The sequence below is a fragment of the Magnolia sinica genome, chromosome 10 (genome assembly GCF_029962835.1).
Source record: "Magnolia sinica isolate HGM2019 chromosome 10, MsV1, whole genome shotgun sequence".
Classification (NCBI taxonomy): Eukaryota; Viridiplantae; Streptophyta; class Magnoliopsida; order Magnoliales; family Magnoliaceae; genus Magnolia; species Magnolia sinica.
Window position 1 is genome coordinate 34,295,144 of NC_080582.1, and position 25,663 is coordinate 34,320,806.

A 25,663-nucleotide genomic window follows, 5' to 3' on the forward strand; every position below is an offset into this window, starting at 1 on the left:
AACCCATGAGTGTACCGGATTTCACTATCGGAGGTTTTAAATCAGGTTCACCTCCAACCTTTACAATCCTACACAAGGATCGGCTCCCGCAAGAGACTTTCCGTGGTTTTCTATAGGCTTGCCACGAACCTCGGTCCTACACAAGAATTTATTGACCTACACTCCTGTTGGAGGCTCTCGCGAGAGACTTTAGTTGGTTTTCCATAGGTTAACCAACAACCTCAGTCATAATCCAAGGATCTACGTTTACTCCCGCCGGAGGCTTCCATGGAGATTAACACGAACGCACCCTTGTCCGGTGGCTTACACAAGGACTTGATTTAGGCCCTACACAAGAACCTAGTCGAGTTTGGCAATTCAAACTTTACACTTAATCCTACACAAGGAAGGAGTGTACACGGACTCTTACACATGACAACTGGCTTATCGGATTGAGCCCCTTTTGTAGCGCCTTTTCGGGTTGCTTGATCAATGCTCTCCCGTGCTTCAATTAGCTCCCCTTTATTCCCCCGATCATGATGCTGATGCTTTGCCACTCCAAGATCAAACACCTTGCATGTGATGCTCCAATGGGGTGACTAAGGTGATGAGAGGTTGGGTAGAATCTCCTACAACTAATGGGAAGTTGTAAAACCTAGGGGATTCTACCCGATGGACACTCTAGAAGGTGATAGACACTTGCGTTTGCCCAGAGAAATGGTGTCTAAACTCTAGAGAGGGCTTGAGATCATGGTCTTCTTGTAGAGAAGCTTGGAATACTCATTAGAGTGAAGAATCATTAAGAAGAGAGCATGAATCTCAATGGGATACAGCCTAAGAGGTTTGGCATAGCTTGTGATATACTAAGGTCTCTAAAATGCCAAAATTCATTTGCTCCACAAAGATCTGGTTGCTAGATTTATAAGAAAAAGACTTCAGCGGATCTATAATGGCTAGTCTTCAGTCGCACCGAGTGGAGCTTCAATCACACCGAATTTGGAGATATGTTGAACCAATTTAGACAGGAAAGCTGTTGGACAATTTCAGGCACTTCCGGTCGCACCGAGGTTGGTCTTCGGTGGGACCGAAGGTGACACTTGGTTGCAACTGAATTACCCAGAAATATGCCTCGGCTTGCTGTCTTGTTTTAGCCATTTTCGGTCAGACCGATGGTGGGTTCGGTGGGACCGAAGGTTGCTGAAATTGTGCAATTTTCTCAGCAACCTGGGACCTCTAAAGCCGATCTAAGGGTGGTCAATTTAAGATCCTATGGCTTTAGGGATGATCAATAATGGTTTTACCTATTGGATTTAAGATCATATAGAGGTTTGGGTTGTTTTGGGTCAATGGTTAGGGTCACCAACGCACCATATATACTTGTTCTGTGCTCCTTGATGCTCCACCTTCACTTGTGTCTTCAGTCTTCAGCTTCCAAAGTCTCAACCGACTACATGACACAAGGACTCACGTGATTAATGAATAGGGTGCATAAATCAGTGCACTAACAATCAACATACTAGGGGAGAATCATGAGGACCATGAGTCATGGAAAAACCTGGGGGTTGGTCCATATAGACCTCCTCATTAAGATCACCATGTAAGAAGGCATTCTTCACATCTAGTTGGAATAAGGGCTATGACAGATTCACTGCTATAGAGATAAGTACACGAACGGAGTTAAGCTTGGCTACTGGAGAGAACGTCTCAAAGTAGTCCTCACCATATATCTGAGTAAAGCCCTTTGCAACAAGACATGCCTTATATCGATCAACAGAACCATGAGGGCGAACCTTGGTAGTGTATACCCATCGGCATCCAACAATTATTTTGCGCTCAGGTAAGGGAACCAACTCCCAAGTTTTGTTCTTTTCAAGCGCTTGCATCTCTTCCATCATAGCCTTAGTCTAGTTGGTGCTACGCAAGGCTCCCTTGAGATTACGGTGGATGGTAGATGAAGATATGGAAACTGCAAAAGACTTAAGGAAAGGTGAAAGATGATGGTAGGAAACAAAATTACTAATGGAATGCTTTGTGCATGAACGGGAAGGTTTACGCAAAGCAATCGGAAGGTCATCGTGAAGTTGAGATGAAGGGATTATACCTGAACCACTAGGAGGAGCAAACGAAGTGGTAGGTTGATGATTTGTAGAAGGTTTAGCTCACCAATGATACACAAGTATAGGCTTCGGAGCAGGTGGTGGAAGAACTACATCATCATCAAGACATACAACTGGGAGAGGAGTGGAGTTTGAATTAGAGTGTAAACGCTCCCCCTAACTAGGAGGTGGATGATGCATAGATCTCTCTTTAGTGGAAAAGTATGAAATTTCTTTACAAAAAAGTGACATCCGCGGACACAAACCTCTTACAAGTCAAAGGATCATAACACTTATACCATTTCTGAGACTTTGGAATAGCCTAAGAAAACACACTATATGGCCTGAGGACTTGACTTGTCATTACTCCCATCTAGGAGCTGAACAAAACATGTGCACCCAAATACTTTAGGGGGTCAGGGAAAAGGTCTGTCCTGTGGATACAAAAGTTTAAATGAAAACTTATGAGATAGTACTTGAGACGGAATACGATTAATCAAGAAGATAGTAGTAAGGCATCACCCCAGAACCGTTTTGGAAGCCCAAGTGACTTCAAGGAGAAGACGATTCTTCCGGTCAACTACCCCATTTTTTTGAGGAGTGCGAGGACATGATTTGTGGGATAAGATACCATGCTCCTGCAAGAAGGACAAAAGGGCATTCGACATATATTCACCCCCATTATCAGAATGCAAAACTTTGATGGGGCATTGAAATTGGTTAGTCACTTCATTGTGGAAAAGTTGGAACATTTTAAAAACTTCATTCTTGGATTTTAGAAGATAAACTCAAGTCATCTTGGTGCAATCATCAATAAACGTAAGTACGTAACTAAGTATTGATATCCAAAAAGAGAGGTGACAGGAGCAGGTCCCCAAACATCCGAGTGGACCAAACTCGAAGGGGATGGGTTATTTCTCAGATACACTAGGAGGAAACACAGCTCGTGATGTTTAGTGAACTCACAAGTTTCACATGCTAAAGGTTTTGATACAGATATGGAGGGGAACAAAAGTTTGAGACTAGACAATGATGGATGCCCTAAAAGGCAATGCCATTGGGACATGGACTCCTTATCCAAGGACAAAACATTGGAAGCTATAGCAGGTGATAACCAAGGGAATAAATTCCTCCACGTTCATGGCCCCCACCAATCGTCCGCTTCGTCTAGAGGTTCTAAAACACAATAAGACGGAAAGAAAGTGACTGAGCAATACAAAGATTTCGTAAGAGAGCTTACGGATAATAGATTTAAGGGGAAGCTAGGAACATGCAAGACTCAGGAAACCACCACTTTTTCATCTTTTTGTAGTATTTTGATGAAATGAGCCATAATCCACCAAATCATGCTTGGTTTGTATTCAATTAGAGTCTACTTGGTTGATTTCCAATAGTTCAAGCCGATAAAGAACATTCTTATCAAATAATGGTATGAGTATGATAGACCGTTGAATACATGTTAAAAATACAATGATTACATTTCTTTCCTGTTTTCTCAATAAATTTTCAAGATTTTTTAGCCAAAAAAAATCAGTCAATAGTATGAATACGAGTTTGATATGCTTTGTTACACTGCATATCGTATTGTTTTTGGGCCGGGCTGATATGCCTACCAGTACCGTTATTCAAAACATTGGCCTAGCATTGCTAATTGGTTTGTGGTCAATATGGAAGCAACAAAATTGCATGACCTTTTGTAACAAAGCTAAATCACATGAAGTTGTTTTCAACATCACAAGGAATAGAATTGTAAGCCAGGTGTTGGGACTAAAAGATTTTCTGGGTGTGATGGGAAATTGATTTTGGTTGGGTGGGGTTTGTCTTAAGGGTGGTACCTTGCCCGATGAGCCTGACTTGGCCTTGGACTTGGCTTGAACCTATTAGCTTGGCCTTTGGGCCAGGCTTGGACCTGTCATGCATGGCCTGATCAATTCCCAAGTCGGGTTTGGGCTCGTCATTTTGGCCTGGCCTAGCCCAATTTCATATGTACATGTCTTATATCTTACAAATATGTCATTCTAATCCTTGATTTGGCGACCCCTACATCTTGAATGTAGACCATTGATTTCGCTCCTCTAGGTGTATATTTGTGCGTGTGTGTGCGCCTCACTTGATCAATGGCTAAATTAGGAGCATTCAAGTGGAAAATAGGGATTTTGCCAATATTCGGGCTGGTCGGGTTGGGCATGGGCCTGGGGCTGCTGTGTTAGGCCCATTCTGGGCTTAGCCAAGCTCAGACCTTGGACCTTAAGTGACCCGGCCCATTGCCACCCCTAATTTGTCTTTCTTTTGTATTCCCAGGCAAATCCTCATCATTTGGTTATATTGTACGGCCGTTGTAGCCTTTATGCTTTTTTGTTGCTTTTAATAAAACTTACCATTTTCTTAACAAGATGTTTAGTCCATTAAAATAAAGTTATTTCTTAAATCATTAACAACCACGAAACTTTTGATCGTTTTTTTTTTCTTTTCTGGGTGTCTTGCTTTCTATTCAATTTTTTGTTCAAGCACATACAATTTGCATTGTAAATAACTTTCTATGGGATTGAACTCAAATAATATGGTACTCATGAAGATTAGGATTTTTTTTTTCCTTGAGAAATGAACCTTAGGGTTTTAATTCATAGGATTGAACTAAATATGGAAAGGAGAAAGACAGTATGATAAAGCAAGCTTAGGATATTCTGATACTCATTAATATTAGGATTTTGTTTATTTTTTATATTTTCCTCCAAGTAAAAGAAAAAGAATAAAGTTACAGATTGTCTATCTAGATATTTGCATGTCACAATATTTGAAAATTACCTAGTATAACTTAAAGTCTTAAATGTTTTTGGTGTACAAAAATACCCTCCTAAAATTTCTACAACATCCATGTCATTTTTGTTTTCTTTTTCTGATAAGCAACAAAATTGTCAGAGGAGGAAAAGAACTGGTCATCTTATCTATCAATGCAATAGATAAGCATCCGGAAACTCTAGATACACATTTATCCAAAGCACTGTCTATAACGTCCTCGGCAATTATAGAACTTCTAGAATAATCCTCTATCTTTGCCAATTTTCTTAAAATATGTTATCTATTATATATATATATATATATATATATATATATATATGAGTGCCCTTGGCTTTTCATGAAGTTACCCAAGGTCATATCTACCCTTCATTTATCCATGATTCATTTTAGCTGTCAGAAATATTTGTAAAAAAAAAAATCTGTATACCTTTAGCCAAAGACCGGCTATAGCATTGTTGGTGGCTGGGATTACCAAGATTCTTACTCAGGATTACTTCCATAAAAGGAAATGTATTATCGTGAATAGTTGAGTGCTTACATGTGGAAATCTGTAAATCATCTCTTGATTCGTTACCTTTTTGCTCAGGGGCTTTGGAACTGTATTCTCAATGCTTTTGAGGTAGTAGCTAGGTCGATGCCAGGAATTGTGCATAAGTTATTGGAAGAATTGGATTTTGGTTTCAAAAATGAAAGGGGGAAAATATTATAGAGTTGATCTGTTCAATTTGGTGGTCCATTTGGAGAGAGGAATAATCAGGCATTCAGGAATGAGAGTCGAAATATTTCCCAGGTAGCACGAGAGGAAAATTATCTCGTGGGCATTGGTTCAAAAGGAATTCAAAAGTGTTTCAAGGTACAATCTGAGAAGAGGATGGCGGGAAGCTATGGAAGACAAGCAGTGGGGTAGTACCATCACATGTTATGTCCAGCAGGGATTGATTGTGTTACAAGAGATGACCGAAGTGAAGTTGGTTGAGCCTTCTCCAGTCCTATTAGGAGAGCTTCCACTGTTTTAAATAGCTTCTCTATGTGGCTGTAGCTTCCGGTACGTGGCTAGCTTAGCCTTAACGCCACATGGTTTATTAAAATAGCTTAAGTCACATGTAACCTATGCTGCATGCTAATTTTGCAAACACTATATGCTACATAACCTATGGTACATGCTACATGGCTTACACTACAAGTTATTCTTCACTAAAATGTTAAAATAACTTATTGTTTTCAAGATTTGTTACATATTTCATTTTTTAATAAAAAAATAGTTTATCTTTCAGTGATTTTAGTAAAAGAGTATAAGTAGTAGTATTAAATTAGTTTGGTTGCTCTTTCTTTACCTTTGTACTTCATCTTTGCCTATTTTCCCTATTATTTTGGGGCTGTACTTGGTTGCATCAAACGTCATTAATAATCAGATTAATTTGGTGCAAAAGTATAATGAAATTTCATGATATTAGGCGCATCATCCTTAACTAAAAATCTAGAAGTAATGTGTAGCTTACATTGCACGCTATGTAGCTTAAGCTTCACACTTCAGAGGGTGAATGCTACACTACATGCTATTCACTATTTAAAACACTAGTTAGATCTCTTTGGAAATGTATGCATGGGTAGTGGGTTATTTATTTTCATGCTACTCAGATTGTAGAAGGAGACTTGATTAATGTGATCAGGTCAGCTTCTTCCTAGGTTTCATAACTATGGCGTTTTGTCAATGGATGGATGAGATTATTTAAATTAGGGGGGCCATCTCTGTATCCTTCCCCATTTGTAAATATGGATATTAATATAGTAGCCAACTATTTGGCAAAAGGAGTCCCAGTCGTCTGAGTCTTTTTGATTGGAGACTCCTTTTGTAAGAGGGAGGGATGGAGCTGGTTATAAGATTGCTGGCAATTGCAGAACTTATAAAATATCCTCAGTCTTTAACACATTTCCTGACATATGGAGATAGGAAGGGAGGAGACCTGGTTATAGCATTGCTGGCAATTACAGAAATTCTAAAATATCCTGTCTTTAACAAAATATTTCCTGACATATGGAGAGAGAGGGAGGGAGGGAGACTTGCAGAACTTCTAAAATGTCCTCAGTCTTTAACAAATCCCTGACATAGGGAGGGAGGGAGACCCGGTTATAAACATTTCTGGCAATTGCAGAACTTCTAAAGTATCCTCAGTCTTCACAAATTTCCTGACATATCTTGACTATGATATAATTTATGACAGCACCCTTGGATTCTCATGAAGTTACCCAAGGTCCTTGTCTGCCCTCTTCATTAATCCATGATTCATTTTAATTGTCAGAAGTATCTGAAAAGAATTCTGCAGACCTTACCAAATATCATCCATGATTCATTATTAACCATCAGAACTCTGTGGTATTTGAAACTCTTGATTGAACTTCTCTGCGTGTTTTTTTAGTTAATAGCAATTAATAGGCCGAAAATTATTTTTTTATATTACTAATTGGCTTTGAATAGGATAATTGATAAAGAAAGAAAAAGGTGTGGATAGGCTCTCTCTCTCTCTCTCCCTCTCTCCCTCCCCCCCCTTTTTTTCTTCTTTTGTGTGTGTGTGTTGTGCTGGTGGGTTCTAACGAGAAATATGTTCTAGTACAATTGTCCACTGCTTACAAACAAGGGACATGGATTTCCTGAAAGGCCATCACAGGAAGTTCCTGCACTGGGAACCTACATGGGGCCCGCCCTGATGTTTGTGAGAAATCCACCCCACCCCATCCATTTTGCAAGCTCATTTTAGGATATGCAACCAAAAATGAGCGGGATCAAAGACTCAAGTGGGCGACACAATAGAGAAAACTGGGGAAAGAAATGCCTACCATTGAAACCTTCCTAGGCTCCACCTTGATGTTTATATGCCATCCAAACTGTTTATAAGGTCATTCCCACTGGGATGAACTGAAAACACCAAAAACTTATCCTAATAGAAAACTTTTGTGGCCATACGAATGTTTCAATGGTGGTTGTTCAATCCCCACTGTTTCCTCTCGTATGTCCCACTTGAGTCTTGGATCCGGCTCATTTTTTGGTTACACGTCCTAAAATGAGCTCGAAAAACGGATGGGTGGGGAGGATTTCTCACAAACATCAAAGTGGGCCCCACCTAGGTTCCCAGTGCAGGAAGTTCCTGCAAAAGGGTTTCCACGTCCACAAACCACCCCCCCACCCCCTCTTAATTTGAAAACTTGAAAGCTCGAATTGATTCAATCTTCAGTCTGGTCGTGTGGACTCGATCTAACTCGACTCAATATTTAATTACTATAATTTAAAAATACTAGGGATAGGAGCGAATATCTAAATTAATTGGAAATAGTGTAAGAAGAAAAAAAAACAAATCTAACAGCAATGCACTGGTTAAGTGTGTCTTATCTCTAGCTGGGTTGTGGTTTCGATCCCTAGAATATCTAAATTAATTGGAAATATTGTGTAAGAAAAAAAAAAAAAAAAAAAAAAAACCCTAATCCAACTGCAATGCACTACTTCATGCACTGGTTAAGTGCCTTCTTATCTCTAGCAGGGTCGTGGTTTCGATCCCTATTTCAGCTTTTGCATTTTTCTGCTGATGTGAGAATGACTCACCGAGTTAACTCTGTTTCAAGCCACAGCCACGATTGAATTTCCCGGTGATTCGGCTTGAAGTCTCACCAAATCGAGTTGATTTGGCCAAGTTTCAAGTCAAGTCAGCAGCTTTAGAAGTATGATGCCAACACATTTTCTTTATTCCAGGCTTAAGCACCTGACACGGAAATTGCCATTCTTAAAATTTTACTGAAATGAACTCCTAAAAACACAAAATATCCGCTCGTGCAATTGTCTGCTGTTTTACGGAAGCACTTTGAAAGTGCTACATTCTTGGAAGGGTTTATGACATTTGGTCCCTGCAAAAATCGCCTCCAGGTAAATGGTTCAAATTTCCAAAGAGTTGTATTTTTACACAGATGGTGATGCCTTTCTCTCTGCAGAAGTTGCCTCCCTTGTGATAATATGTATTCCCTACGCCATTTCTGTAATCCAACACTGCCCATATTAACATTTTATGGAAATACCTGTTTTTATCATGTTACGAGTGTAACAGTATGTACTTATTCTATTTCAAGTGGTTTTTTTTCCTAATGTTCTGTTGCATCCATGCTATGAGCTTCTACTGTACCTTGATGATGATTAGCTGTCATGCTCTGTATAGCTCTTTTCTCTGAGATCAAAGAAATAAATGGGAAGAAGCGCAAAGAGGACGATTGCTATGGCTTCTGGAAACAGGTCTCCTAGAATTTCAAATATGGATTTTGCATGCTGATTCATACATTCATGAAGATATAATACACGAGGTCATCAATATTCCTGAGGAGAGGTTTGCTCTGCTATGGAACAAGTAGTTGCAAGGATTTGGAGCCCTTGCCGGGTGTTCTTCTTCGATCCCATGGTATGGGAAGAGACACATAAATGTGGTAAAACATAAGAATCATGCTGTAAGAAGAAGTGAAGTAAGCTTACGAGTTCGGCCAGCTTGAAACGTCTAAACCCAGTTTGCAATGGCAGTAACAGTATTCCTGCAGAACGAGCCAGTTCCCACACGGTCAGTTTGGTAAAATGGAGATTCTGTGGTTACACATGATGGTTCTCGTGATGTTGATCGAGTTGCCTATCAGAATGATACTTTTTGTAGCGTCTCACAAGCATGAAAACTTGCAGAAATAGAATTTCTACAATGGATGAGAGGATTCTAATGCCTCCCTTACTCTTAGAGCACAACAAAATCATGTTAGAACCAGCCCGGAAATTACACCAGGTTTGTTTATTAGCCTGAAACACTTGTAATCTATTGGTTTTTCCAATGATTTCTGATGTACCACACATGGTGGGACACGCCATTGTTACAAGTGGTCACATATGAAAGATGTGGTGGGGCCCAATGTGTGTGACTTGGCAATGACATGCAAGTGGAAAAATTAAAGATTCTAATTGGAGGCAAGCCATTATTTGGAAAGTTGTTGAGAAACAAGTGGCTTTGCATTTCTTAGGCATGCAAAGGAAAAGATTCATGAAAAAAGGGTGTTTGATTATGAACTTTAAATTCCATTATTTGGAAAGTTGTTGAGAAAAAAGTGGCTTTGCATTTCTTAGGCATGCAAAGGAAAAGATTCAAGGAAAAGGTGTGTTTGATTATGAACTTTATTACTGGGACTAGGTACATTTTGCTTTAAATTCCATATGGTCTTGAAGGTAGGTATTGAATAAGCATGCTTCTCGGGAGCTAGAGTGATGTAAATGAGTTTTTTGGGTAGTTCTATATGTGAGGGAGAAAATGAATTTAATTAATACAATCTGCATTTTGAACTAGTAAACTTGTGCTTTGATAGAGAATTGATCCTTGAATTGTCTATATAGAAAACTTTTGTTTTGATATTGAATTGCTCCTTGATTTTTTTCTTCTTTTAGCATCTTCTTTCCCTCTCCACATTAATTCCTCTTTCAGTTAGAATTTGATGTTACCGCCTTTTTCTCCCTCTTTCCCATGCATCATGATTAGGACCATTAAGTGTGTAACACAAGTTGTGGGTGTCCTTGGAAATTTCATTAGAAAAGGAGTTGGGATATATATATATATATATATAGAGTCATGCTCCCCTGCGCACCTACGCACGTGCGCACCTTTGCACAAGTACCATGAGTATCTAATATGAACGGTCCATGTGATGTGGAATCCCATAAAACCCCATGAGACAAATTTTCACCCCAATCTAATATTTTGGTAGGCCATAGCAAAGAGAAATGAAAATCGAGGGAGGAAACTGTTTTCACTTTTCATGGCCCATCAAAGTTTTAGATCAAAGTAAAACTTGGACCCTGGGGGTTTCAGGAGGTGCTTCTTTAGATGAACGGTTCAGATTTCGGATCCACATCACGTATGATGGGTTCTCAAAAAAGTTCGTAGTCAGTACGTACGAACTGGTTCGCAGGTGAGCGTTTCCAATATATATATCCACTGGGCAGAGCTGGGCAAGGCTTAAAAAAGTCAATGAATGGTCCCGACCATCCATACATTGTATTTGGAAATGGATGGTTGGGACCATAAAAGGAAGTCACATGATTAGACATTAAAATCTCAAAATAGTCTAGGCACAAAACTATGCCTTGTCATATGCATAATAGATACAAGTATATATAAATTGAGTGCCTGTTTGGAACATGGAATTAGGTGGTATGAAATTACATTTGGTCCCAAGCAAATTCTATCTCATCTGCTGTTTGGAAACTATGTGAAGGATTGGATTAATCTAGGTGTCATGTTATCCAGTCCCAACAGGAGATACTGCGGGATTTCTAGCGGATCTTGAAATCTACTACTTTTGTGTCTCCCACATTGAAACGTGTTTTATTCACGTAGGCTATCCATATGCGTCCTTTACACATGACATTCAGGTTGCATATGTGTAAAGTTGACTAGCATTAGTTGTGAATTTGATCCATTGATTATAATTTCAGGGTCCACCAAACATAGGTTTTGCTTAATACAATGATTTTTTTTTTTCCTTCCAATGAAGAATTTGATCCCAAACGTGAGATTGGACAGTAAAAATACCATAGTATTTCTAGACATGCAATTGTTATGCAATAATGGTGTTAATTCCAATCTAATGCAATTCTATTCCACTTAATCTGCAAACCAAAATGGGGTCTTAGTTCACATCATTCAAATGGCAAACAATGCAAGCAATAAAATACAAACAATATAACTAAATGCGAGAAATAGTAAACACTATACCTTGGCCTCCTATTCAAATGAAAATTTATAGCTACTCTATCCCTACTACCATAAATACTATTGCTCCACGTAACTCTAATTATGCGCAATTCATGAGCTAATGATATTAGGTCATGTAAAATATGGACGGGTGCGGGCTATAAACCACACAAATACTTGGTTTATACATATCTTTGGGCATGGTTGTAACAGTTTTGGAGTCAATCATAGCACAAATAGTTAATAAAAATTAAATGAGATCTTTGCTGGCCACACACTCCTGTGAGAATGTCTCCATAATGGGATATGTTCCTCTTTTATATGAAAGGTTTATGAGCCACACACTCAACAATCTGGATTAGGTGTTTCCCACCATCAAGATTATGTCTAGATTTAGGCCATTTGACTAATCATGCAGGCGTATGTTGAATGTGGGTCACCTGGAATTCATTTTTGAACCATCTATTCTTTTTTTAACTAGATGGCCCACCCGATGACCAGACTAGCCTGATTTCTTTATATAGTCAGGTTCACACAAAGGGAGGTGAATTGCGTGCTGAGTAAACTCTGTAGGGCACTGTGATCTATGTGTCTTATCCACTCCTACCATCTATTTTACCAGCTCATTTTAATGTATGAGACCATAAATTGAAGGATATCCAAAAGCTCAAGTAGACCATACCACAGTAAGCAGTGTGAATTGAAGGCTCACCATTGAAAACTCCTCGGGGCCACTGAAATTTTGGATCAATCTAATATTTTTGTTTCTTTTTTGATTATTTCCCCCCTTCATCTATGACCTTATGAACAGGTTGGATGACAAATAAACATCACTACATGTCTTGGGAAGGTTTCAATTTTAGACGTCATTATATCCACTATTTTCTGTGGTGTCGTACACTTAAACTTTGGATATGCTTCAATTTTGGATTCATGCTTTAAAATGAGCTGCTAAACGGATGGACGGTGTGGATAAGATAAATACATCACTGCAGACCCCACAGAGTTTTCTCAGTACCCAATCCGAGTCCCACACTTAAGGGCACCTAATGCTTCCTCTAGAGAAGTACCACCACCTTGCAATGGCCAGTGTGCGGGTTGAGCGCGTCTCTTTAGGGCCTGTTTGGCCGGCTGGATTAGATGGGCTTAGGTGGGATGGAATTGCATCTGTGCCAATTCCACCCCATGTTTGGGAAGAGTGGAAAAGCTTGGAAGTTGGCTGGATGGAATCGTATCGGGTCCTGTGCTAATATCACTCAATGTTAACAAGTTGTGTAGGTCCCACCATGAATTGTGGGCTATATCCACACCGTCCACCCATTTTTTTGAGATCATTTTAGAGCATGGGCCAAAAATCCAGTTAGATTTAAAGCTCAAGTGGACCCCACCATAGAAAGCAATGAGGATTGAATACTTACCGTTGAAAACTTCTTTGGGGCCACATAAGTTTTGGATCTGCCTCATTTTTAGGCCCATGCTATAAAATGAGGTTAAAAAACAAATGAACAGTTTAGATATAACACGTGTGTTATTGTCAATAGTTTCAAATGATGGTGGGTATATCCTTTCATTGTACCTAGAGGTGGGCATCGAGCCGAGTCGAGTCGAGGTGGGCCAAGCTTAGCTTGGCTTGTCCATGATGTACTCGAGTTCGAGGTCGAGCTCGAGCTTGGCCTCGAGCTCAACATTGAAGCTTGGCTTGTTTGCCAAAGTCGTCGAGTCGAGTTCGAGTCGAGCTAGTGGTTCGAGTCGAGTCGAGTTTACCTTGAGTCGAGCTCGAGCTTGTTGGGTGAGAGTAATGGATTTTGTTCTTGATCCTCCTCCATTGATGAAAAATTCAAAAATCTTAAGAGAATCAAAGCAAAACTCGATGAAAAAACCAAACAAAGCTTCGAATCGAATGAGGAAACCTGTAAGAACCGATTTGTTCTTGATCTTTTTCCACCAGTAAAAATCCAAGTACTAGAAAAGAAACAGAACAGAACACAGATCAGAAATCCAAGTAAAGAGCTCTATCTCGAATTTCTTGAGTTTCTCGCCTAAGAAGTAGATCTCAAGAGATTGAAATCATACTATTGTGGAGCTGAAATGAAAACTGGTGGTGGTGGTCGGGGCTAGCTTGTGGTTGATAGTGGGCAAAGAAAGAGAAGAAAGGGAAAGGGAAAGGGAAGGGGGTGCGTGCGGTAAGGTAAAGACTTTAAGGTTTGTTTTTTATTTTTTTATTTTTAAGTTTAAACTTAAAACTTATATATATATATATATATATATATATATATATATATATATATATATATAATAATTAATATATTTATTAATCGAGCCAAGTCGAGCTCGAGTTCAAGCTTTGAGTCGAGTCGAGTTCGAGTTCGAGTCGAGTTGAAATGCCCCCGGTCGAACTTGGCTTGAATTCAACTCGAGCTTCAAATGGAACAGTCCCTGCCATGGGTAATAATGATGTTTTTTAAATCCCATCCCACCCAATACCGTGGGATCGGTCCGGCCAAACAGGCCTTACGTGAATTCGCTTTGCAAGTGGCGGTCCACCAGAGTGTTTTTAATTTTTACTTTTATTTTTATCAGGCTTTCATCGATGAACGCGGATTGCGTCCTGCCCCCGCCCGTCTCCAACTATGAACGGGCAGTAGCTCTGAGTGGTTACCGTGATGTATGGATTTTATCCACACCGTCCATCTACTTCTCCGTGACATTTTATGGAATGGGACCTAAAATTAAAAAAATCCATGACTCAAGTAGACCGCACCACAGGTAAAGTTACCTAGACTTCGATGAAGGGAAAACACAAATACCAGCTCGATCCAAAACTTCCGTCGCCCCTAAGAAGCTTTCAACGGTAAGAGTTTAATCCCCATTGTGTGGTCCACCTGTGTCTTGGATCTGCTTCAGTTTCGGGCATATGTCCTAAAATGATACGGATAAATGGATGGACGGTGTGGATAAAACCCATACATCACAGTGACTACTCAGAGTTCCTGCCCGTTCCCAGCTGGAGACGGGCGTGGGTAGGACGCAATCCGCGGTCTTCATCGATTAAGATCTGATTAACAAGTTCGATGAAAGATACATCACATGGTGGCCCTAAAATATAGACCAATGGTCGGCATTCCGTGTCCCACTTTTTCCATGTCGTGTGGCCCATATGAGTTGTAGATCTAGATGATTTTGGACCCCTGGGCCAAAAATCGAGGATAAAACCTGATGGACGGAGTGGATTCTACATTTACCATGGTGGGCCCCCTGAGTTAAACAGGCGTTTCAAAGTTGTCGTCCATCACGCCAACGTTCTCATTCCCATTTTTGTTTTCGTCCTTTTTTTTCTTCTGTTTTTTCAAATTCCGTTTTTGCCTCTCTCTCTCTCTCTCTCTCTCTCTCTCTCTCCTCTTCAACGACGAACGCCGCACAGCTTCATTTCTACCTGCAATCGGAGCAATTTCTCTCGATCCATCTCGTTTGATAGAGAGAGAGAGAGAGAGAGAGAGAGAGAGAGAGAGAGAGAGATCTGGGCATGCCGTGGACGGTTTTCTTCATCTTTGATCTTTGCAGCACAATTTCTCGCTTTTGTTCTGATTTCAGCAAAAATCTCCATGGGTGGCCTCGACATGGATGCCTGGTAACCATCCGTCTTCTTTCTCCTTTCTGAATTTGGGAATTCCTATTTATTTATCTCACTCTATTGTATAATGTTATGTTTTTGGAATCAACAACTACTATCTTCCATCATTATTTGTGAAGCTGAAACCCAATTCCTTTTTCTTATTATTCTCCATCTTCCCCATACATTGTTTAGACGATTTTAGACATCTGAATCCGCCCTTTGAATTTAGACTGTTGGATCGTTTTCCTTCGAACTTTCCATCCGATGATCAGCAACCATGCCATTGGGATCATCTGATTAGTGATTTCCAGTTTGTGGTCCATCCACAACAGGACCCATGACTTTGATAATGTGGACTGCGTGGATTGCCATTTGTGCTTTTGGGCTATGTTACATCCACCTTTGTGCCATGGACGAGTTTCCATGAAGTCATGCGCTTTCTGCGTGAGCACACATTTGAGTGTAGCCCCTCAAAATAATAGGAAGGGTGAATAGGACCTTCCACAGATTTCAGTGTGGCACACGTGTGCACAATATCCTGGCTATTCGACAGGTAGGGCCCACCATTAACATGCTCTGCACTGAATGCATAGACCAGTTTGGTTTTTGGCCTGAATGGACTAGATATTTGAAACTTGTCTCACGTTGGCACATGTTGCAAGGATCCTAGTCATATGATTTTTTTTTGGCATTTGTCACAAGATATACCTTTTTCTTGAGTACTGTACTATTGTCGCCTTTGTTTGTATCGGATTTATTCATGTGTCTCAAAGTTATGATATGTTTCTTGCCAGAAATAGCCGAATCCAATTAGCTAGGAGAAAATGACAAAATAATTTCAATTTCATAATGTGAAGAAAACGACACAAATATGACCAACAAATAATAAAATCATTTTTCGTTCTCATTGAAATCCTAAATTTTAAGTAGTGTTTGAGTAAACATCAGTGGAACTCTGCATCAGTAAAACCTAACAAATCTTGACATTTGAAACTCCCTGCAAGTTGGGTTTGACTGGAAGGCAATCAGCGAACTCTTGTCATCTTATTATCTTCTACTGCTCTTCCAACCGTTAATGGATTGTTTGCAATTTTGGCATGGACTAAAAATATGGATCTCATCTCAGCAAGGAGAAACCTACAATTCAGTATTTTATTTTTTTCAATGGTAAAAATTCTGGTTTAAAAATAAAAAACCATTGACTTACATGACTGGTACAACAACTTGAATAACTAGAATTAATTACATTATATATGAAAATGTTACCAATTTAAGGCTTCTAATGTTCTCCAAGATGCCTTAGTTGAACTTCAGTCATTCCAAGATCAGCAAATAAAAAATTACAATAAAAAAAAAGATAATTCTCAAATGAAACAAAAGGAAAGGAAAAAGAAAAAGAAAAAAGAAAAAGGAAAACAATAAAGAAAAGGATAGATATGTGACATCTTTTCACTCCAACTCTGGGGCATGACATTGACACCAACATAAACTTGAACCCCATTGAAGGAGACAAGAAATCTACTAATCTAGACTTTATTCAATCAATAATCTTCACTCACTATTTACGTGCAGGGCCTATTTTTGTTTTTATCAGAATACTTGCATAGGAATCTCCCTATGCATTCTTTTCCATCATCGTCTTGATGCAACTTTTCAATAAAGTTATTGCCTTTTCAAAAAAGAAGAAGAAGAGGATTCACATGATTTCCATTGAATTCAGATTTAACCCTATGCTAGGATAGGGGTTCTATCTCCATAGGTCCCGGCTAATTAGTAATTTTTGAGATTCACATTGCGGGATTGTCGTAGGCTTGAATTTGGATGAATTTGAAATTTCTAAATTTATGGTAAATTAGTTTTATTTTGTCATTCCATTACTCTAGTTAATTTGTTTTTTAATTTCATGGCACCATATTAGGTTAGATCATTCCATCCTGCATCAAATTTTGTCATCAGAGACTAGTTCTACCACAGGATTTTCATATCGCATTTAGAGTTCGGAGTTAGGAGTCTTTCCATTCTCATCACACTGCATTTTAGTTTTTAGATTTTAGTTTCCCCATTAGGTCCGTAACTTTATGCCCACTCGTACTGAGCATGTTTTTTGTTTACACCAGATAATGAACTCAGAATAGCTTGTCGAGGCTATCAATACCATCAACACCCGTCTTCCAGCCACTGAGGCCCAAGGTAGGATCACCAGTAACCAATTGGTAGCCCTTAGGAATGAGATCGATAATCACATGACCCAGTTGGAAGCTTCCCTCCATGTAAACCCCGATGATAGGGAATATAACCAATCTCAAGCGGGAAGTGAAGTTAGAGAAAACCAAATTGGAGGGTGTGGAAGAGACAATGGCCGAGGTGTTGGCCATGGTGGGGTGCATACCTAGCCACCCCGTAGAGAGTATTTAGATCACCATGATCCTGATGATCGAGTCATGAAGAGTGTGAAGGTTGAGGCCCCAAACTATGATGGTCGCTTGGACCCTAAGGTCTTCCTCGATTGGCTTGCGGACATGGATCATTACTTCGAGTGGTATGTTATGTTTGATCGTTGTCGGGTGAGGTTTGCCAAGATGAAGTTGGTGGGCCAAGCCAAGTTTTTTTGGACAAATGTCGAGCGTAAGATGGAGAGGTCTGGAGATGACCTGATCTCACTGTGGGTCGAGATGAAAGAGATTATGAGAGAAAAGTATTTTCCCTTCTTGTACTGCCAGAGGCTTCTTAGATTAGTGGAAATCCCTTCACTAGGGATCAATGCCCCTGACTGATTACATCGCCAAGTTCGATGGATACATGATGCGATGTAACGTTGAGGAGGACCTGTTAGTGACGCTTTCTTGTTTCAGGATGGGCCTTCGATTCGAGCTTCATTGTGAGCTCATCCCTTACGATGTCAGCACCTTAGGGCATGCCTATCAAGTGGTGTAAGACCTTGAGCGGTATCTGAGACCACAATTCATGAGTGGATTCGACCCTCGTGAGTCCAATGTCAAGGCCACTCGCCAAGGAGCCAAGCCTAGCATTGGAGGTCAATCCAAAGCCCTTATTGGTACTCAATCCAACATTAGGGATGTCAAGGATAAGTGCCTAGCTAATACTAGTTTAAAGAGAGGTGAGCAAGTGCAGTGTTACAACTGTCGAGGATACAGGCATTTCACACATTAATGTCTTGCAAAAGAGTGAAATCAGGCCCTCATCATTGGCGATTTAAATAAAGATGTGGCTGATTAGCGCGATTGTGAAGAAGAAGATATCAGCCCGAAATTGGTACTAGTGATGAAGGAGACGAAGGACTTGAGATCACGCCACTTGCGGTCATTAAACACTCCTTAGGCCAGACTATAAAAAGTGATGATTGATGCATGAATTCAATTTTGCATACTTATGCCAAGTGTGGTGACAAAAACTGAAAGGTGATCATTGATAGTGGTAGCTGTACTGATGTGGTTTCTACTAGCACTGTAGATTGCTTAGGTTTGATAGTCATTCCTCACCCTAAGTCATATCGAGTCTCATGGCTTGATGCATCTTCGATTCCTGTTTCTTAGCGTTGTCCCATTCCCATCCAGTTTGGTTCCTATACAAACACACCGTGGTATGATGTTTTGCCTATGGATGTAGGCATAATATCGCTGATAACCGGAAATGCAGGGAAAAGGGGGGAAACTTGGGGAAAATGATGGAATTTTTTAGTGAAACTTCAAGACATGGCTAAATACACATATTTACATATTTAGGAATAAAAAATTGTGAAAAGAATACATTACATAATAAGTTTTCACTTAATGGGACCCAAAAAGCATGCGATGCCATAAAAAATCACTTTAATAGCAACAAAAATGAGTTTATATATTACAAATGCAGCTGGCATACATTAATTAAGACACGTAAAAGTAAATGAACTCAAAGAAAAAAACAAATATATGATTGATCCAGAACTTGCGTGGCCCATTAATTGTCAATCACCACTTTTTCCTTTGGTATGGTCCACTTGATAATTGGATTTACTTATTTTTTGGATAATAAGCTAAAATGATTTGGTATCTACACCGTTAACTCATTTTGACAAATCATTTTATGGTATGGGCCAAAAAATGAAATGAATCCAAATCTTAGGTGGACCACACCACATGAAAAAGTGATCATTGAATGACAACCATTTAAAAAATTACGGGGGCTACATAAGTTTTGGAGCAAGCAAATATTTATGTTTTCCCTTCATCCAGGTCTATTAGACCTTATGAACAAATTGGATGGAAAATAAACATCATGATGGGCCCCAGGAAAGCTTCAACGGTGGATATCATTCTCACCACAACTTCCTGTGGTGTGGACCACTTGAGCCTCATATCTGGCTACATTTTGGGCTCATTCCCTAGAATAACATATCAAAATGGATGGACGGTGTAGATAAAACAAATATATCATGGTGGGCCTTACAGAGCCCTGATAGACCATCCATCTCTAGGCTCCTGATCCGCGCCAACGCAGATTTTCCCAGCAGCAGAGTTACCTGAGAACTTTCTGAGAACTCATCAAATGTGATGCGAGTCCAAAATCTGAAGTCTAAGTGATGCAGCACTCCATGAAACTTTTATGGTTCAACTTTTGCTTTCATCTAAGACTTCAGTGGGCCATTATAAAAGAAAACAACTTTCTCCATTGATTTGCATCATTCTTTGTTATGGCCCACCAGAGTTTTAGATCAGGGTAAAATTTGGTTCCTGGGAATTTCATGGGATGCCACATCACATAAACAGTTCAGATTGGAGGCCCACTACACGTGTGAAAGGATGCATACATGCCTCATGTAGCCGTGCCCGATGAAAAAGGACGCGGATTAGCAATATGACAGGTTGAGTAGCGAGACTCGCTACTAAAGTGACGTCACCAAGTTATGTGGATCCTATCATGATGTATGTGTTGTATCCACACCGTCCATCCATTTGGAGAGAACATTTTAAGGCATGATCAAAAGAATTAGGCCGATCCAAAACTATAATGGACCCCACCACGGAAAACAATGGTGTGAGTTACACCCACCATTGAAACCTTCCTAAGGTCCACCGTAATGTTTATTTGAGATCTAATCTGTTCATAAGTTAACACAAACATTAAATAAGGTAAAATACAAATATCAACTTCATTGAAAACTTTTATGGCCATTAGAAATTTTAATGGTGAGCGTCACTCTCTCCACTTTTTCTGTGGTGGGGTCCACTAGAGATTTGGATCTGAATCATTCTTTGGCTCATGACCTAAAATGGTCTCTCAAAATGGATGGACGGTGTGGATACAAAACATACATCATGGTGGGACCCACAGAACTTGGTGACGTCACTTCAGTAGCGAGTTCGCTACTCAACCCGTCAGTAGCACATCCGCACTCGATAAAAAAGGGCTCCGAACCCATTTTTCATCCGAGAGACCCTGAAACCCTGGATTCTTCTCCAAATCTCCGGATTTCTCTGGATTTTTTTATTTTTTTTCTCATTTTCTTCCTAAATCAATTCCGTTAACAATCTAATAGAAGAAAGAAGAAAAGGGAATCGAGATTTTCTTTACGGTAACCTACGAATGGCGAGCTTCGATTCAAATGGCCCACCAAATACAGCTTCCAATCAGGGTAATCTATTCTACAGGTGCGGAAATCCACCCTCTCTCTCTCTCCCTCTCTCTCTCTCTCTCTCTCTCTCTCTCCAAATTTTTCGAAATATTTCTTCCGACGTGTTTCGTATCGTTGGACTGCGATACCGACATTATCGGCCGATATTGTGAACACTAAGTGATAACTGGACTTTTCGCAAAAAATCGATAAAATCGCCGAAAAATCGGCGATATTAGGAAGAGAAACGAAAAAAGGGAGTTTCGGTGTCGCAACTCTAGCGATACCGAAATTATCGGCGATAATTCGATAATATCGCCGATAATTTAAACACTGGTTCCTATACAAACACACCGTGGTATGATGTTTTGCCGATGGATGTAGGCCACATCATTTTGGGCAGACCCTGTTTGTATGATCACGATGCGAAACTATTTGGTCGCTCGAATACGTGTTCATTTATGCATGATGGTAAGAGAATAAAGTTGAATCCTCTCCTGCCCCAAAGCACCCTAGAAAAGGAGGACGTCAAGAAACGTGATCCTGAAGATGTGAGAAAATTCCAACTTGAGTCTCTCCCTATAATAAATGCGAAAGAGTTTGAAAGGGAGATAAAGTCAGTGTTGTCATATGCGATCGCATAAGCGATTATATGATCTCATAATCACATACCATGGTTCAGATCACTTATGCCATGGTCACATGTGCCATGCAGGAAGTATGCCATAATTATGCGATTGCATAATCGCATAATTATTGCATAATGGTATTATGCGATGCCATAATTGCATAATTATTGCATAATTGTATAATTATGGCATACTTTAGTATGCCATGGCATAATGGCCAACAATCAAGTTTCCTGTATATTATATTAAGTTGTAAGTTGTAAGTTGTATTGTATGCATCAACTCATCAATATTCAAGTTATCAATACAATTTCTATATTTGTAGTTTTCAATAATTAATTCTTTCTTAGTGTAACTTGTTGATTATTTAAATTTGTTTTGTTACATATAATATAATATAACTCTACATATAGATGGCCTAATAGTCAAACTACAATGAAATAGGTAAATAAACCGAATCTAATCACTTGTAGTAATTATACAGTTTTTCTTAATTTTTCAGGTTTTTTCTATTTTTATATCATTTTTTTTTTTCAAATTTTATAATTAAAAAAATAGCCATCAACTGGAGTGATTGCCTATGCGGTTATGCGATGGCACAAGCGATCAGCCTAGGTTGATGGCTTATGCGATTTTATGTGATTTGAAAGCTGATTTGACGGTGTATGCCCACGTGGCAAGTAAGGTCATTCATAGGGTTAGTATGGAGATGCTACCTGACGTTACACCCAAGGGTAGTGTAGAGTTACCGCCTGAGGTGAGTTCAGTATTGGATGAGTCTAGTAATGTTATCCCAAGGACATAACAGATGAGCTAACATCTGTGCGGGACATTCAACATGCCTTCGGCCGTGTTTGTTAACACTTAATTTTTGCACTTAACGTGGAATTGAGAAAATTTTCCGTGTTTAGTGGTGTTTGTTAATGTGTTGTTAACGCAGAAGACGGAAAGCGCTAAGTGGTTTTTCACTGAATTCTTTCCGTGATAGGAGTCTGGCTTAATGGTGAACGCGGAATGCGCTTCGTGATTTTTCATTAAACAAAAATTTTTGCTTCCAAAAGTACCCTTTTTCAAGTTATTACGGCAATTTTTTCTTTTAAATTGTTTGCGAAATACAAAATCAACCTTTAACCTGTGAAACTTCTTTATGCCCCACCATGATTTATGTGTTTGATCCACACCGTCCATCAACTTTTTCAGATCATTTAAGGTGTGAGCTAATAAAAGAAGCAGGTCAAATGATTAATTGGACCACAAGGTGGGGATTGAATGTCCACTGTTAAAAACTTCTTGGGAGTTGGAGAAGTTCGGATCAAGCTGATATTTGTGTTTTCACTTCATCCACGTCTACATGACCTAATGAATAGGTTGGATGGTAAAAAACCATCACAGTGGCCCTTGGAAAGGTTTCAATGGTAGATGTCATTATCACTGCAGCATCCTTTGGTGTGGTTCACTGTAGCTGTGAACCTGCTTCATCTTTTGAATCTTATATTAAAATAATATGAGAAAAATGATGAACGGCTTAGATAAAACACTTACATCACGGTGGGCCCCACAGAGCCCTACCCAGACGGTAATCTGTCCGGCCAGGGGTAGGACGCAATCCGCTGCTGGGACGGATTGGGAAGCAGATTGGATGGTGTATTGACGTCAGCAAGTTTTGTGGGTCCCATCATGACGTATTTGTTATATCCAAACCGTCCATTCATTTTGCGAGTTCGTGGTAAGGCTTGAGCCAAAAAATAAGACAGATCTAAATATAAATTGGACCACACTCCAAAAGGCAGTGGGTGGTTGAACGTCTACCATTGAAACCCTTTTGGGGTCACAGAAGTTTCGGATCAATATGAAATTTGTTTTTCCTCTTCATCCAAATATTTTTGACCTTATGAATAAATTAGATGGAAAATAAACATTATAGTGGGCCCTGCGAATTTTTTAACGGTGAAAATCATTATCCCGCTGCTATTTTTGGTGTGGTCCATTTGAGTTTTGGATATTATTCATTTTTTGGATGATGCTCTAAAATGATCTCAAAAATTTGATGAACGGTGTGGATATAATAAATAAATTATTGTAGGGCCCATGTAACTTTGATCTCTTTGAACCGTTCGTACAACTCAGACCTCGACGAGCATTGGCGCTCGTCCCGGAAACGGATTGGCTACTCCCCCTGCCGGGCTGGTGGTCGGTGCTCTGTGGGCCCTAGCATGATGTATGTGTTTCATCCATTCCGTTCATCCAATTTTAAAGATCATTTTAGGGCATGATCTAAAACATTAGAGGTATATAAATCTCACGTGGTCCACACCACATGAAAACAATAGCGATTGGATATCCACCATTAAAATCCTCCTAAGGCCCACTGTACTGTTTATTTGATATCCAATCTGTTAATTAGGTCATGTAGTCCCAAATGAAGGGAAAAAACAAAAATCAGCTTGATCCAAAGCTTTTATGGACACCAAAATGTTTTTAATGGTCGAAACTCATTCAACACTGTTTCCTGTAATGTGGTCCAATTGAGATTGTGATATACCTCATTTTTTGTCTCATAAGGTAAAATGATCTATAAAAATAGATGGACAACATTGATGAAAGACATACATCATGGTGGGGCCCAAAGAGTACCGACCACCAACCATTGGCTGGTGTCAGCAGGAGTAGCCAATCCGTTTCCGCTCGTCTCGGACGCAGATTTCCTGGGAAAGCCTTTTGCAGGAAGTTCCTGCGTTGGGAACGCTGGTGGGGTCCACTAGGATGTTAGTGAGAAATCGTCACCGTCCATCCGTTTTTTGAGTTCATTTTCGGACATGAGGCTAAAGATGAATCGTATCCAATGCTCAAGTGGGCTGAAAACGTGATGATTAAACGTCCAGAGTTGAAATATTCGTAAGGCCACAAAAGTTTTGAATCATGCTAATATCCGTGTTTTCAGTTCATCCCAGTAGGAATGACATTATTAACGGTATGGATGGCATGTAAACATCACTGTCGAATCAGGGAGGTTTCAACAGTAGGAATTTCCCTAAATACCTTTTCCTTTAGTACAGCCCACTTGAGTCTTGGATCCTGTTGAATTTTGGTCTAAGCTCCTAAAATTAGCTCACAAAACGGATGGAAAGAATGGATTCTTGACAAACATTACAGTGGGTCCCACCTAAGTTTCCAGCTGGAACTTACCGCGAAAGGCTTTTGCAGGAAATCCTCGTCCACTCCTCTTCGCACAACCCGTATCCATGTTGGATACTCCCCCTGCCACCAGCTCGGTCGGTGGTGGTCGGTGCTCTGTGGCCCCTATGATGTATGTGTTTCATCCATTCCGTTCATCTATTTTTACATATCATTTTATATCTCTATCCCAAAAATAAAAGGGATGTAAATCTCAAGTTGACCACACCATGGGAAAACAATAGTGATTGGATATCCACCATTAGAATCCTCTTAGGGCCCACTGTACTATTTATTTGACATCCAATATATTGATTAGGTCATACATGCCCAGATGAAGTGAAAAATTAAAAATAAGCTTGATCCAAAACTTTAATGGCCCCAAAAGGTTTTCAATGGATAAAGCTCATTCAACACTGTTTCCTGTAATGTGGTCCAGTTGAGATTGGGATATACCTCATTTTTGGTCTCATACTATAAAATGATCTGGAAAAATATATGGACAGCATGTAAAGCATTTCCAAACAGGAGATTGATAGGGGCAAATGTGTCAAATTAACATATTTCAGACATTTCAGATGTTTGTTAACAAACAGATTGTTTCAAATTCAGTACTTAATTTTCAGACTTCAGTCATAGTTACCAAACATGTTTTTTGACTTCAGATTTCAGATTCAGGCTTCAAATTTCAGATTCGGGCTTCAGCTTTCAGATTCAGGCTTTAGACTTCAGATTTAACAAACGGGGCCTTAGATCTTGTCCCTGGGTTGACTCTACCAAACCTTCCTCATGATCAAATGAGTCCCGCGGAGGAAGCGGATCTGGAAAGGCAAGTAGATGAACCTAAGAAGCCCATAGGTCTTATTTTTACACTAGTCTCGCATAGGTCGTTAGAGTCTGCAGATGCATTTTACATGTCATATACATAATTCGCATGTTGAAATTAGAAAATGGATTAGCATGAGCAATGAAATGTATAAGATATTTATTGACTCTCATCACAT

General features: G+C 39.6%; 1 protein-coding gene and 1 long non-coding RNA gene across 4 annotated transcripts in view; both read left to right on the plus strand.

The window, feature by feature from the left end:
• The first annotated feature begins 5,204 nt into the window (after window positions 1-5,204).
• On the plus strand, window positions 5,205-9,709 carry LOC131258279 (uncharacterized). Of its 2 annotated transcripts, XR_009178039.1 has the most exons (3): window positions 5,205-5,226; window positions 5,461-5,777; window positions 9,074-9,709. It is a non-coding gene; the product is annotated as an uncharacterized LOC131258279 (long non-coding RNA). The 2 variants fall into 2 exon arrangements; XR_009178038.1 differs by lacking the exons at window positions 5,205-5,226; window positions 5,461-5,777 and adding an exon at window positions 5,791-5,919.
• A 5,295-nt stretch (window positions 9,710-15,004) lies between these two features.
• LOC131258278 (uncharacterized) overlaps window positions 15,005-25,663 on the plus strand; it is a 45,288-nt gene continuing 34,629 nt past the window's right edge. Inside the window, exon 1 of one of the 2 annotated variants that reach the window (XR_009178037.1) lies at window positions 15,005-15,260. Coding sequence is in view for 1 of the 2 variants with exons in the window: in XM_058259492.1 (XP_058115475.1) it covers window positions 15,235-15,260 (26 nt within the window). In the remaining variant the exon portion in view is untranslated. The remainder of the gene's footprint in view (window positions 15,261-25,663) is intronic. The other variant, XM_058259492.1, reaches the window with a different exon arrangement.